Below are 13,417 nucleotides of genomic sequence, written 5' to 3' on the forward strand. Positions count from 1 at the left end.
CCGTCTGAAGCTTCCAGTTGAGTCAAAGATACATAACACATTTCATGTATCACAGATCAGAAAATTGGTCGGACAAGCAGTTACAATGAGCCCCTACCTTCACATCTCTGATAGACACCACTTGAATCTCTATCAAGATGTTAGTTTATTCGAGAATGCTAACAAAACTTCTACTCAGTAATTTGAGAAACCGAAACACTCCTCGTTTATTAGAAAAAAACAACAACTCCTCCTTGTTTTTGATCTCTAATGGATGCTCTTTATTAGAATCATAGGTCTCCTTTAAATAGGAAAAGACCTTGGCAAACAAGCAAAACACAAAGAAAAAGAAAAAAAGTCTAACAATAAGGAAACTAATAATAATAAAGTAAACATTCTAATCTTTCTCTCGTATGGCCTAATGAGGCAACGATCTTTCAATCTCTCAACTGAAGGGATACTAGTGGATGCACCAGAGGAGGTGTGGGGAAAAGAGGACCAATCAAGCCACTTGTCAGGAGGAAGTGTTGGTCAAATGGCCTTATGACTGTATGTGAGAGTGGACGAGCACAATTCTCAAACAGTTTCCAACATATGACCATGAGGAAAAGGTTAATTTGATGGCGGGGGTAATGCATGGTACGCCTTGAGGCCAATCGTCCTCCTATTCTCTATCAATACTCTGCGAGGAAAGTCCCTAAGGAGTGAAGAGGCTGATCGGATCACGCTTTTGGCCCATATGGAATTGGTGCTTGATGGGCAAGGATTCTAGAAGGATAAATAATAACAGAAAGTGCTGACTCAGAGACATGAGCACGTGCTATGTCAATTCTATGCTGGTCACGGTAAGGGCCTGTACAACGTAGGCTAGGAGTAGTACAAGTAGTGAGTGATATTGTATGAGGGAGGTTGCCATTTGGATGATCATTGTTTGCACGGTGAGAGGGTGTCTCTTAGTGAGTTTGTCCTTGTAACCGTTATCCTTGAGTAAATCGATTCCTTTCTTTCTATTTCATTCACGGATCATAAAATTTGGGTACATAGTTCTTATCAACAACTTCTTCGTGTTTGCAAGAACAACTCCCTGTTGTAGTCGTCTGAGTTGGCCTTCGTATAGTTTTCTTCAAGTCTCATCAATGAAAATACTTAGCGATGTTATCACAATATGTTGTTGGAGTTGACGAGGAATGAAGACGAAGTTCCGACATAAGTGAGTATATATCCACTTTGACTTCCAATGCAAACAGCTGCTAGAGCCCCACTACTCTGCCTTTGCCGAAGAACAGAGCAACGCCACTCTTGTTTCTTCAGAGGACAAACGACAGACACTGACACGGACACCGACCATGGGCGAATCTAGAGTATATTTTCACTGGGTGCTTAAATGGTAAGAAAATAAAAGTTGAAGAAACATGAATTGAATCGTAAGCTAGTATGGGTGCATAACGAAATTTTGTCATCATATTCCTTATACAAAAATTTAAATATAAAAATTCAGTGGGTGCACATGCCGCCATAGCTTACATGCTACATTTACCACTGACACCGACACATGCAACGTAGGCCTCCCGTCAAAATAGGCATTGCCTTTTTGCCTTGGCAAAATGTCTGTGATTAACCATGAAAAGAGTGGATAAGCAGTAGAAGAAATATTCAATATCAAACTTGACAAAAAAAAAAGGGTTTAATATAAAGCAACAAACCCTACATATAAGTGGAGTAAGACTTTAGCCGATGATAGCATCTTACTGAGTGACTATTCTTATCCTTCAAATATTACTAAGGCGGTACCACAAAGAGTGGAGGCCTATAACTAAATGAACTCTGACTTCTTTACCGTACAAACTATCCTTGTACATTCTCACAAACCTCAACCTTTTCATTCCTTTGAGTCTTTCATCTCTTGCCAATCTCTGTTCCATTTCTGATACGTTAAACGAGATACCGTATATTCTTTTAGTATTATCCTGAAAGAATATTTTAAGAGGAAAATATCAGTAGTAGCTTAAGAACATATAATGATGTTAAAACAAAAAACTTACAGTTAGATTAATAAGTAGGTCGCAACCCTCAGTATCCATCAAGAACTGACGATTTGCAGTCACGTTGATGAATTCTGCAAGAACTTCATCTCTGCCTATCTTTTGCAGCACAGGACGCATAATTATGACTCTCGCTACTGATATCTGTATCAAAGACTTTTTACATAGAATCTCAAGACTACCTCCAACATCAAACAAACTGTCTTTCAGCAATTGCGTCACATTCTCATATGTCTCATTATTGAAAAAGCAAGCAATATGACAAAACAACAGCTTCTCCATCAACATTAGACCATTAAATTGCAGCTTTAATGCTTCCACATCAGATAACTCTTTTGGTGCAAAAGATATATCATCAGCCAGCATTTGACTTACGGCATTTTCGGGATCCCTGATAGCAAGAAAGATGATGATACTATGAAGAAATGAGCATCCAGGAAGATAATACTTTAAAAGTTAAACCAAATAATAAATAATTCAAAAAATTTACCAGGTTGAGAAATTATATCCCTGAAGTTGGGTTACTGCAGTAAAAGCTTGTCTCAGCTTTTTTGGGTACGATTCGGTCTTTACAATGTCTTGGATCTGCTTGCTGAGAATAACAGTATCCACACCATAATAAACGGGGATCACTTTTTGACCAATCTCTTCGCTGCACTTTATGATCTCCACCAACTCATCCAAGCACCGTTTCGAACCCATGTAATTATCCGTAAGAATGACTATTGCGATTCTTGAAGATCTTATCTCGTTTACAACATTAGTAGACAGGTCCTGGTCTCTCATAAATTCCTTTTGCAAGTAGCTCACAAAAGCTTTGTGAACATCTTCCCTATGGAAGCTTAGGAAGACATCGTTTGCCCTATTGTGAACGATGCCACTATTGTCTGTCGTCGTTGCCACTGCAAACAACATCATCTCTAAATGTTTCAGTTTCGAAATGTTAGAAGAAAAATGTTTCAAGTTGCTGAAACCGGTCATCAATATGTAATTGAGCCCAGAGATATCTTCTATCCTTTCAGGAACTTCTTCAATCTTGGTTTCATCAAGAACAAGATTTGAAATATTCCTTGAAATGTGAGGAAAACTCTCTAACTTGGAGCATCCACTGAGATTGAGGGAATGGAGAGACTCCAAGTCGATATCGGTTGGAAAATCCCACAGTTTTTTGCATCTTTTCATATCTAGCTTCCTCAGTTTCTGGAGATAACGAATAGAGGAAGTAATCGTCCACAGACTCCAGCAATCTTCAAGACACAGTTCCTCGAGATTGGTGCCTGTTGAAAGATTCGGGAGTTTCGCCAGCTTTTTAGATCTCCGCAAATCTATCTTCTTGAGGTTATTAAGCAGCTGACCATAACAGAAGAAGAAGCCAACCGGAACTTCAGATACGTCAAACATGTCACAATTTCTGAAAGTTAGCAAATCTATATATAGCTTTTTTCAGATTCTTGTTTCGGCCTACATCCATTAATCTCATTCAGAAGTGAATGTGCAATATCTTATTCAAAAATTGTCTATTTCTCCATTTGTTCTAGTAAGACGTCATTATAAGCAATTGGTTAATATTTAAAAGGTGGGGCATTGAGACCTGAAAAACTTACCTGAACCCCTCCCCACAAAAACTCAAGCTGGCTATCCGGCATTTTGAGTTCAACAAGATTTTCTGCACAAATGTAAGAAGGCATGCGGATCATTGGGTACCACCACCATTCAAGTAATCTAAGTTGGCGCCCCATATGGTGTTTGCCTTCCGTTAAAGGCTTACGTTTCGGTGAGCCACCCCACCATTTAAACGAACTAAGGTTGAGGTGCCGAAATATCAAACCAATTTCTGTATCCTCTCGTGCGAACCCGTAGATTCTTAGAAACCGAAGGTTTGTCATTCCTCTGAATACTTCCTCGCCAATACATAACGTATCCTTCATTTCAGATAAGTTCAAAAATATGCCTAAAACACTTTTAGTTCCCTGAAAAAATTTATCAGAAACCAAATGTATTATTTATTATTTATTTAGCTTCCTTTTTAAAATTTTCCAAAAACCATATAATATAATCAAAAAGGAAAATTTTTATTAAGTAAAAGAAAAAACGAATTGAAAAAAATATATTTTATATATAATATAATTTCATAAAAAAAAAAGAAAAAGTTCACAAATTAGTAATATTACATTTAAAAATTTTTTTTAAATAATATAAAATATACTTTTGAAGTAATAAAATCCTCACTTTATATATATACAAGATATGAGCCCGTTGCGTTGCAACGGGTTTTGTTTGATGTTTTGATTTAAAAAACTATAAAATAATTTAGTTTTATGATTGTTTTTTTCTGCATATGTTGTTGAGATTTATTTTATAATTAAAATTCGTTTTTACACATAAGTTCAAGTTAATATTTGTATTTTATAATCATTGTGTATAGATTAATTGTTATAAACTTTGTACTTATGAAAATACTAAACCTAAACGTTAAAACTGAACACAATCCAAAATAAAAACTTGAAAGAAAAGTAAAAAAAATGAAAGTTAAATACAATTAAACTTTTTATTATACATGTTCTTATGTATTAATTTAACTTTTTATTAAATAAGTCTTTAAAATTTTATTTTATTAGAATTTTAAAAAAGAAAAATCATTCTATTTTATGAATCTCCTAATTATTTACAATTAAAAAATAAAAAATAATATTAATACTCTTGTACAATTTTGTTTAAGATTTTAGAAAAGGAAAAATATTTTCATATAACCTATTATAATTATCTTCTCTGTAGAATTTCTGAAAAAAATAAATTGATATCAAATAATTATTTTTAGTTATTAATAAAAACATTAAAATTACTATTTTTACAATTCGTATCAATATTAATTTTACACTTATTTTGTTAATTAAATAATTTTTAGTAATCAAATAAACTTTTACAATTCTCTTTTGGTTAGGACTTAAAAATATGATACAAATATCTTTTGTTTAGGATTTTTTTATAAAAAAAGAATATAACTTTCTAATATTCTTAATCAAGCTTTATATAATAAGATTTTATATAATATTAAAACAAAAAATTTCTATTAAATAATATTTATATTTACTTTTTAATAAAATTCATTTTTTGTTAATATTTTATTTTATTTTTTTAATTATGAGATAGATTAACACATGTCACAATCTTAAAATATATAATTGCTAAGTGTCACGATTATGTTAATTAGCAACTTTGAAGAATCAAGCTTTATATAATAAGATTTTATATAATATTAAAACAAAAAATTACTATTAAATAATATTTATATTTACTTTTTAATAAAATTCATTTTTTGTTAATATTTTATTTTATTTTTTTAATTATGAGATAGATTAACACATGTCACAATCTTAAAATATATAATTGTCAAGTGTCACGATTATGTTAATTAGCAACTTTGAAGAACCAAGCTTTATATAATAAGATTTTTTATATTATATTTTTAATTCATTAAGTGTATTAGTCTAATTAACCATCGTGAGAGTTAACATGATCGACACATACAAAACTGACTTTTCAAATAATATTAGACCATGATTAATCAGGGGTTCTTAGAGTGGGGTTCTTAGCGGAAATTAAGAAACTGATTATTAATTTTTAACTAAAAATGCTAAGAATCGGTTCTTAAAATCCTTATTTAAGAACCGGTTCTTAATTTTTTTAGTTAAAAGTTAAGAAACAGTTTATTAACTTCCGCTAAGAACTCATCCTAAAAACCCCGGGTTAATCAATATAGTAAATTAAGAACATGCTTAAAAACGTATCCATTGAGGCAAAAACATGAATTACTACAAGAAACTTACAGTTCCGTCAACAAGTACATCACAAATCTCCTGACACTCCATTAAGAATTCACGTTCTCCAGGCTCCTGAATACATGGTTGACGTACGATTTCTCTACCCATTTCCTGCAGGAATTCGTGCATGGTAATGATGTTATCCCCTGATATCTGTATGAGACACCGTTCAGCTAGAGTAACGAGTCCAACATCAACATCCAACTTACTATCTTCAAGCAATCGTATCACGTAGTCACGTGGCTTATGATTAAATAAACAAGCGATGTGACGAAATATTGCCTTATCTTCTTCTTTTAACCTATCATAGCTGTCTCTTAATGTTTTATCAATCTGTTTAGCCATACAAATCCTGAGCTGAGGCATCCTATCTGCCCACTCCTCCTTCTTCACCCCTTCAAGGGAAGAACCCAAGACGTTGAGACACATTGGAAGATTCCCGGTGAGGTTTACAGCTTCAGTAGCAAGCTCCATAAAACCATCAGGTGGAGAGTCTTGATGAAATGCACATCGGCAGAACATCTGGAGCGCTAGCTCTTCCGACGGTAAAGCCACCTCATAAATACGATCAGATCCAATTCCACGGGCCCTTAGAAACTGCCTATCCTCTGAAATTACAACAATTCTACTTCGAGGACCAAACCATGTAGTTTTCCCCACCAAGGCATTTAAGAGGACTTGATCATCCATATCATCAAAAACAACAAGAACTCTCTTATGCCCTAACCTTTCTTCCACCGCACCTAAACCATGTATCTTTATGTCCTTCTGGTCCAGAACCTCAGCCAGAAACTGTGTTTGCAAGAACAGATGCGTGTTGTAGTCGTCTGACTTTGCCCTTGTAAAATTCTTCTTAGTCTTATCAATGAAAATGCTGCCTTGAAACTGACAGGAGAGTTGACTAAAGAGAGCTCGTCCAATGGTAGTCTTACCAACTCCACATAGACCCCAAACCCCTACCATGATCACCTCCTCTGACTCCAAATTCAACATTGAATTCATGCTTTTCATGTGACTTTTGATTCCCACCATGTCGTCAAAATCATTGGATTCTGTTGAATTCAGTTTGCTTGAAACATCATTGACAATTTTCTCGACCAGTTTTGCTTCGTCATGCCTAATAAAAAAAAGACAATACAAACATCATTGAAGAGAAAGCAAGAGAATCATTCACTTAAATACTAACTAGGTAGCCCGCGATTTCGCGGATATAAACATTATATAAAATTACACATTTTGTTTAAATTTTTTAATATTGAATAATTTATCATAACTATTAAAAATAATTTATCAACTTAAAATAATTTGAAGATCAAAAGTTCTGATATTATATAATCTAAGAAGAGTTTTGAGATATAGTGATAATTCTATAAATTTTAATCTAACTTTTCAAAAGTCTTTTTATTACAGAATTTATGATTGATAAAAAACCGAAGATTAATAAAAAAATGATTTGTAACATTTTCTATTTCTCACTTTATTTTGTCTATCACTTTATTTTACTTAGATGCAAAATAGTTACAAAGTTTCCATAATTTTGTCAAATCACAAATCATTATTTCTCATACATTTTTGATTTGGTATTTAACATAAAACTCATAATTGGTTAAACAAATAAATTCATCCTTAAATTCTCTTTCTTTCTTTTTTTTGTAAATGAGCATTCTTTCATCCTTAAATTCTCTCACATCGACATTATCTTATCAAACTGATTCATTTGACCAAAATTTTCATTAAAAGTAATTATAATTTAAATATATTTTAAAGGTATTATTTTCATTTTTTAAATTATTGATCTTCCGTATTCAATGTATTTTCATATTCTAAATGCACATAAAACTAATTAATTCACAATTATAGTAACTAAATACGTAAAAGTATAAATTAACCAAGAATATAATATAAAAATCATATTCTTCACTCGTGTTTTATTTCTATCTCATTTCTTTTTTTCCTATTAAAAAAATAAGCATGCCAGTTTTGTTATAATCAAAGCTATATGAATTATATGAATATATTATTAAATCAAGTCTCATAAATAATGTTTCCATTTTAAAATTTTATATTTTAATAAACTTTTTATTGATTAATATTATTTTAAACGACTTACCATATAATTTTACTATTCTCAAGGATATAAGAATTATATTAATAGTATATTAATTCTAGTCATGTATTAATATAATATTCCGATATTTCAATCTTATATTACAATAAACTTTTTATTTATTATTATTATTTTAAACGACTTACCATATAATTTTCCGTTTTGAAATATACAAATAATTAATCATTTCTGAAAGTCATAACTCAACTATACTATCAACATTTGTCATTCAAAAATGATTGAATTTTTTTTATATTGTATATTTGACTATTTCGCATTCGTTGGATATATTTTAAGGAAATATAAATATATATATATATATATATTAGGTTTAGGTTAATAAGTTTTCTGCAATTTATGATTTATTGTATTCAGTATTAATAAAAATATGTTTTAAAATCGTTTATATAATTATTTTTATAATATCACATGTATATATATTCATATTCTAATTTTATATAATGTAATATATGATATATATTGTTTCTATAAACAAATTATGTTAATCCATCCATATTTAAGATGTTTAATTGTTTTTTTGGTAATATATATTAGATTAGTTAATTCTAGTATTAGTTTTATTTTTAAAAATCTAATTAAATAAATAAAAATTCAAATACCAACAACCAATCAAATTAAGCGAAATAATTCCAAACTTCAACTATGAGTGACACATAAGCAAAACTCAATTAAGTGACTTTTTAATTAATATATAGAAAGATTTATTTTATTTTATTTTTCACTGAAAAGAAAGCAAGAAAGTACCAGTTCCGAGAATCCTCCCCAACTATGTTTGCTGCGTTGGTCAAAGCCTGTCGCCACATATGTTTCTGTTCTTCTGTTTTTCCGTTGCAAGTCCATTCGAAGATCTCTCCGAAGGTGTGGGTTTGTTTCCTGACATGAGAAGGATCCACTTCGTAGAAAATAGGTATCACCATTTGGCCTCTGTTTTCTCTGCACCTCATGATCTCGACTAACTCATCCAAGCACCAGCTCGAATTTGCAAAGTTTTCGGAAAACGCTACAACTGAGATCCTGGATCCTTGTATGGCCTTGATAAGCTCAGGCGCAATAGATCGGCCTCTTTCCATCTCATCGTCCTTGAAGGTGATTAACTTGCGGTCGAGCTCCTTGAGAAAGTGGGAACGGAACTTGCGGCGGACGTCGTATCCTCTGAAGCTGAGGAATACATCGTGTGCACAATGGATGATCACTGCAGAAGAAGAAGAAGATGAAGAAGCCATGTGAAACGCGGAGAGCAGTTGGAAATGCAAAAAGGATTTATAGGAAAGCAGTTTGTCAAATTGAGAGATAATATTCAAATCACGAGAGTTGCAAACACAGTTTCGAAGAAAATACAAAAGGAAATTTGTTAGAATATTGATCATCCAGAGACACTTGTCCTAGTTTTATACTATCTTCATGGCCAATACATGTATTTGACTTTTTTTTAAGAGAAGATGAGTAAGCAGTGTAAGGACCTTATTTTACTGCACTAGAACTATTGATATTTATATAAAAAAAGGTAAAAACATAAATCAAAATTACAATACGGAAGCAAACGAATAAATTAAAATTACGGAGTCGAGATGACAAATCTCTTTCTTTAAATTTTTAAACGAAACATAGTGCGACAGTTTTATAACGGTTCTAGAATACAACGCAATGTTTCTATCTTCCAACACAAAAAATAGAATCTATCGAACCAAACATCTATGTGTACTCTAGGAAAATAGAGGAAAAAAGATTATAAGGAATGGGTGAATATGCTTTTCTCGATATGAACAAGTTAACACAAGTGCTCCTTTTTAACTTCAAAAAATGAAACACGTTATGTCATTTATGGAGACACTAACGTACACAATCTTGAATATAAACTAGATCTCGATCCGTGCAACCGTGCGTATGCTTGTTTTCAATTGTATATAGGTAAATATTTATTTTAGATCATTAGTGGTATTCATTTTTAAAAAGTTAATCATATATTTAAATATTTATATAACTATTTCATATACAATAATTTTATAGTTTATATGTCATAATTAATCAATTGCTTAAAACCGTCATATGCATTTGTTGGTCCAAGATTCTCCACTGCTGCCTCCGTGGGAGTCCGGGCCGTGTCTTAGTCCCGGTGGAGCTGATCGTCCGAAAAGACCAGCTAAGCATCATCGGCTTGGTCAGCCTTTACTACGGCGATGAAGAATCAAAGTCTCACCATATTTTTCCTTATTATATATTTATCTTATTCTATTTGCATTTAGTTATTAAACAAAATAACTAAATTATTCCATTGACCGTAAGTACATTAGACGTTAGTGATCATAATGTGGCATTGACTAAATCAAAACCAACAATATAAAATAATTGGATTAATATTTTATATTTAATCAAATATCACAATATTTTATGAATAAGATTTAAAGCAAATTAATTGACACAAAGTCCAATTAACTTATATAATCTAAATGCAAAATTCAAATATCCAAAGTGAAATATTTGTTAAATTTTATATTTAACCAAACATAAATTTTTATAAGTTTTTTTATGTCATTCACTTTGGACTTCCATTTCATATTTGGCGGGATAAAACACGGATCCATATTCTTTTCGGGATTACCAAGCCACCTGTTCTTATAATAAAAAAAAATTAAACAAATATAAGTATTGGTAGTGCAAAGCATAAACAATATTTAAAGATTTAAGAATGTAAAAACTTTATTTTACTACAATAAAACAACTGATATTTATAAAAAAAATTGTAAGAACATAAATTAAAATTACAATACCAAAAAAAAAAGAATAAAAAAGAATTGAAGAGTCAAAATGACAAATATTTTTTAAAAAATCTTTAAACGTTATGTAGTGCAATAGTTTTGTAGCGCTCAGATTTTCATGATACAACTGCAGTGTTTCTATCTTTCAACACCAAAGATAGAATCTATCGAACCAAATTCTGTGTACTCTGGGAACAAAAAAAGAGGGAAAAAAATTGTAAAGAATGGTTGAATATGGTTTTCTCGATATGAACAAGTTAACACAAGTGCTCCTTTTTAACTTCAAACAAAGATGAAACACGTTATGTCATTTATGGAGACACTAACTACACAATCTTTAATATAAATAACGGAAATTTGATTCCCTTGACTTATGATTCGAGTACGTTACTGATCATAATGTGGCATTGACTAAATCAAAACCAACAATATAATATAATTGGATTTATATTTTATATTTAATAAAATATAAAAATATTTTATGAATAAGATTTAAAACAAATTAATTGACACAAAGTCTAATTAACTTATATAATTTAAATTCAAATCCAGATATTCAAATTGAAATATTTGTTAAATTTCATATTTAACCAAACATAAAATTTTATAAACTTTTCATGTCAGTTACTTTGGATCTCCATTTCTCATTCAAAATAACTTCAATTTTGACATGTATATCCACTACTTCTCAAACATTCGGTTGTTCCAACGAATGTCTTCACTTGGAAACTTAACGAAATATTATTTCGTCAAAACTGAATTCCAACAAACGATACTCCTTTTTACATAAATAGAAGGGTTTGTATGTGAAAATAATGGGACCAGCAATTCAAAAACAATAAAATCAGCATTTTTTTCTCTTGTTGTTTCCCATACATACAAACTTTCTTTCTCTCCCTCGTTGCTTTTTACCATCTTTTCACATATATACTATTAAATAATAAATATAATACTTATACATCTATATAAAATATTTTACATTATACAATACGTTATCAGCAAGCATGCTTTCATGAGGTTTACTTTATGTCTTTTAATATATCTATTAAATAATAAATATAATACTTATACATCTATATAAATAATTCTTTGCATGCATTTTATAATCAGGTTCTCTCCTAGGCATAAGTCTCGATAGAGGTCTGTGCCACTTGGTTCTTGAGTGGTTTCCTTAGGTGACTTTCCACTTTCAGCTATTATCCATTGACCCTTGTCCCGAAATTCAAATCTCCTTCCTCTTTTGAGTTTAGTCGATGGTACCTTCACTTCGACGGGTCTTTGTCCGCTGGATTTTTTTCAGACTTCGTTGGAGGAGCTCCTCTTCCAGAGCCTCTTGCTGCCGGAGACCTTAGCAACTCCACTACTTCGACACTTTATGGAAGAAATCGATAATCCTAGAATTTTAGTCACGGTCCCTTTGTAACTGTAGCAAGAGTAGAGTCGACTAAAACTCCTCTACTTTGCTCTTTCGTTTTTGCTCCGTTTTAGTTCATTTACTCCGCTATGTGCTCCATCTTGTTCCAATGTCCTCTCGTCACTTTATAGGAGAGGAGAAGGGAAAAGGTCTAGCACTGCAAACGGGCGTTCTGGCCCCAAAACTTATAAGGGCCCAGGAGTTTGACACTTCAGCCTTGATTCGCGACAATGCTCTAACCTTTATAGGGAAAGTTACAAACCCCAGAGAACGACCCGTTGGCTTCCTCATCTCAGCACTCCCAAGAAAATGGTCTTTGAAAGGTCATGTTTCAGGTTCAGATATTGGTTAATCTGCTTTCAGTTTCGCTTTGAACTGAAGGAAGACCTTTCTCATGTTCTGAAGAACAGACCCTACAACTATAACCACTGGATGTTGATTCTCCAGCAGTGGGAAGGAAAAGCTTATGACAGAAAATGGAAGTGTAGAAAGGAAAAAAATCATTTAATGACATACAAAAAGTAAATTAAAAAACGATAAAATATATATTTAAAAAAAAAACACTGACCTTGTGAGTTAATTTTTTTTTTTTTTTTTTGGACAAACCTTTTGAGTTAAATATATGCATGTTTGTTTCTGTATGAATTCATATCATAGACATGCTTGTTGTACATGCGGCTATCAGGAGTCCCCCCCTCCCTTAATAAACGTTGATGTAGGTCCAAAAGCTATTCAATAACCAACAAAACAAAACGAAGTGAACTTTCGGGATGAGCCCAGTCACTATAAAAAGTTCAACCTATACAGTTTTGGAGAACGTCAGGTGGCCTAACGGCAGTACTGAACATTTCTCACACACGACTACCCGAGGTCGCCAGTTCGATACTCGGAGACAGCGGGGTGGTACTGGGTTAGCTAAAAAATCCCTACGGAGATTTCTGGCGAGGTGACCCTTCGGGGTGAGCCCAGTCACTATAAAAAGTTCAACCTATACAGTTTTAACCGGGTCTCGTGGTCTGGTGGTAAAGGAACCTCGGCTGAGGTGCCCGCCATCACGAGGCTGAGCCCCGGCCACAGCGGATTTAACATGGTTTCCGTTTGGCCTCCAGAACCTTCCTCGCCAGTTTCGGTTGGACGCTGTGGGATAGTCGGACTAAGTGAGAGGTCCGGATACCTGGATTATAAAAAAAAAAAAAAAACCAACCAAACGATCACACCAAGAAATTCTCCACTCTCTAATTCTCATTTCCCACCGTACAATTCTTCCTCTTGCTTTC

General features: G+C 32.4%; 1 protein-coding gene across 1 annotated transcript; it reads right to left on the reverse strand.

Annotated features, from left to right (window-relative positions):
• Positions 1 to 1,748: 1,748 nt before the first annotated feature.
• Positions 1,749 to 9,228, reverse strand: LOC106309263 (disease resistance protein RPS6-like). The gene is made up of 6 exons (XM_013746308.1): positions 8,715 to 9,228; positions 5,849 to 6,959; positions 3,626 to 3,991; positions 2,512 to 3,371; positions 2,022 to 2,412; positions 1,749 to 1,946 (listed from the first exon to the last, which is right to left on the reverse strand). Exons 1-6 carry the CDS (start codon positions 9,191 to 9,193, stop codon positions 1,749 to 1,751), a joined length of 3,405 nt encoding a protein of 1,134 aa, XP_013601762.1. The 5' UTR covers positions 9,194 to 9,228.
• Between the last annotated feature and the right edge of the window lie 4,189 nt (positions 9,229 to 13,417).

This window comes from Brassica oleracea, chromosome C8, assembly GCF_000695525.1.
Source record: "Brassica oleracea var. oleracea cultivar TO1000 chromosome C8, BOL, whole genome shotgun sequence".
In the NCBI taxonomy this organism is placed as follows: Eukaryota; Viridiplantae; Streptophyta; class Magnoliopsida; order Brassicales; family Brassicaceae; genus Brassica; species Brassica oleracea.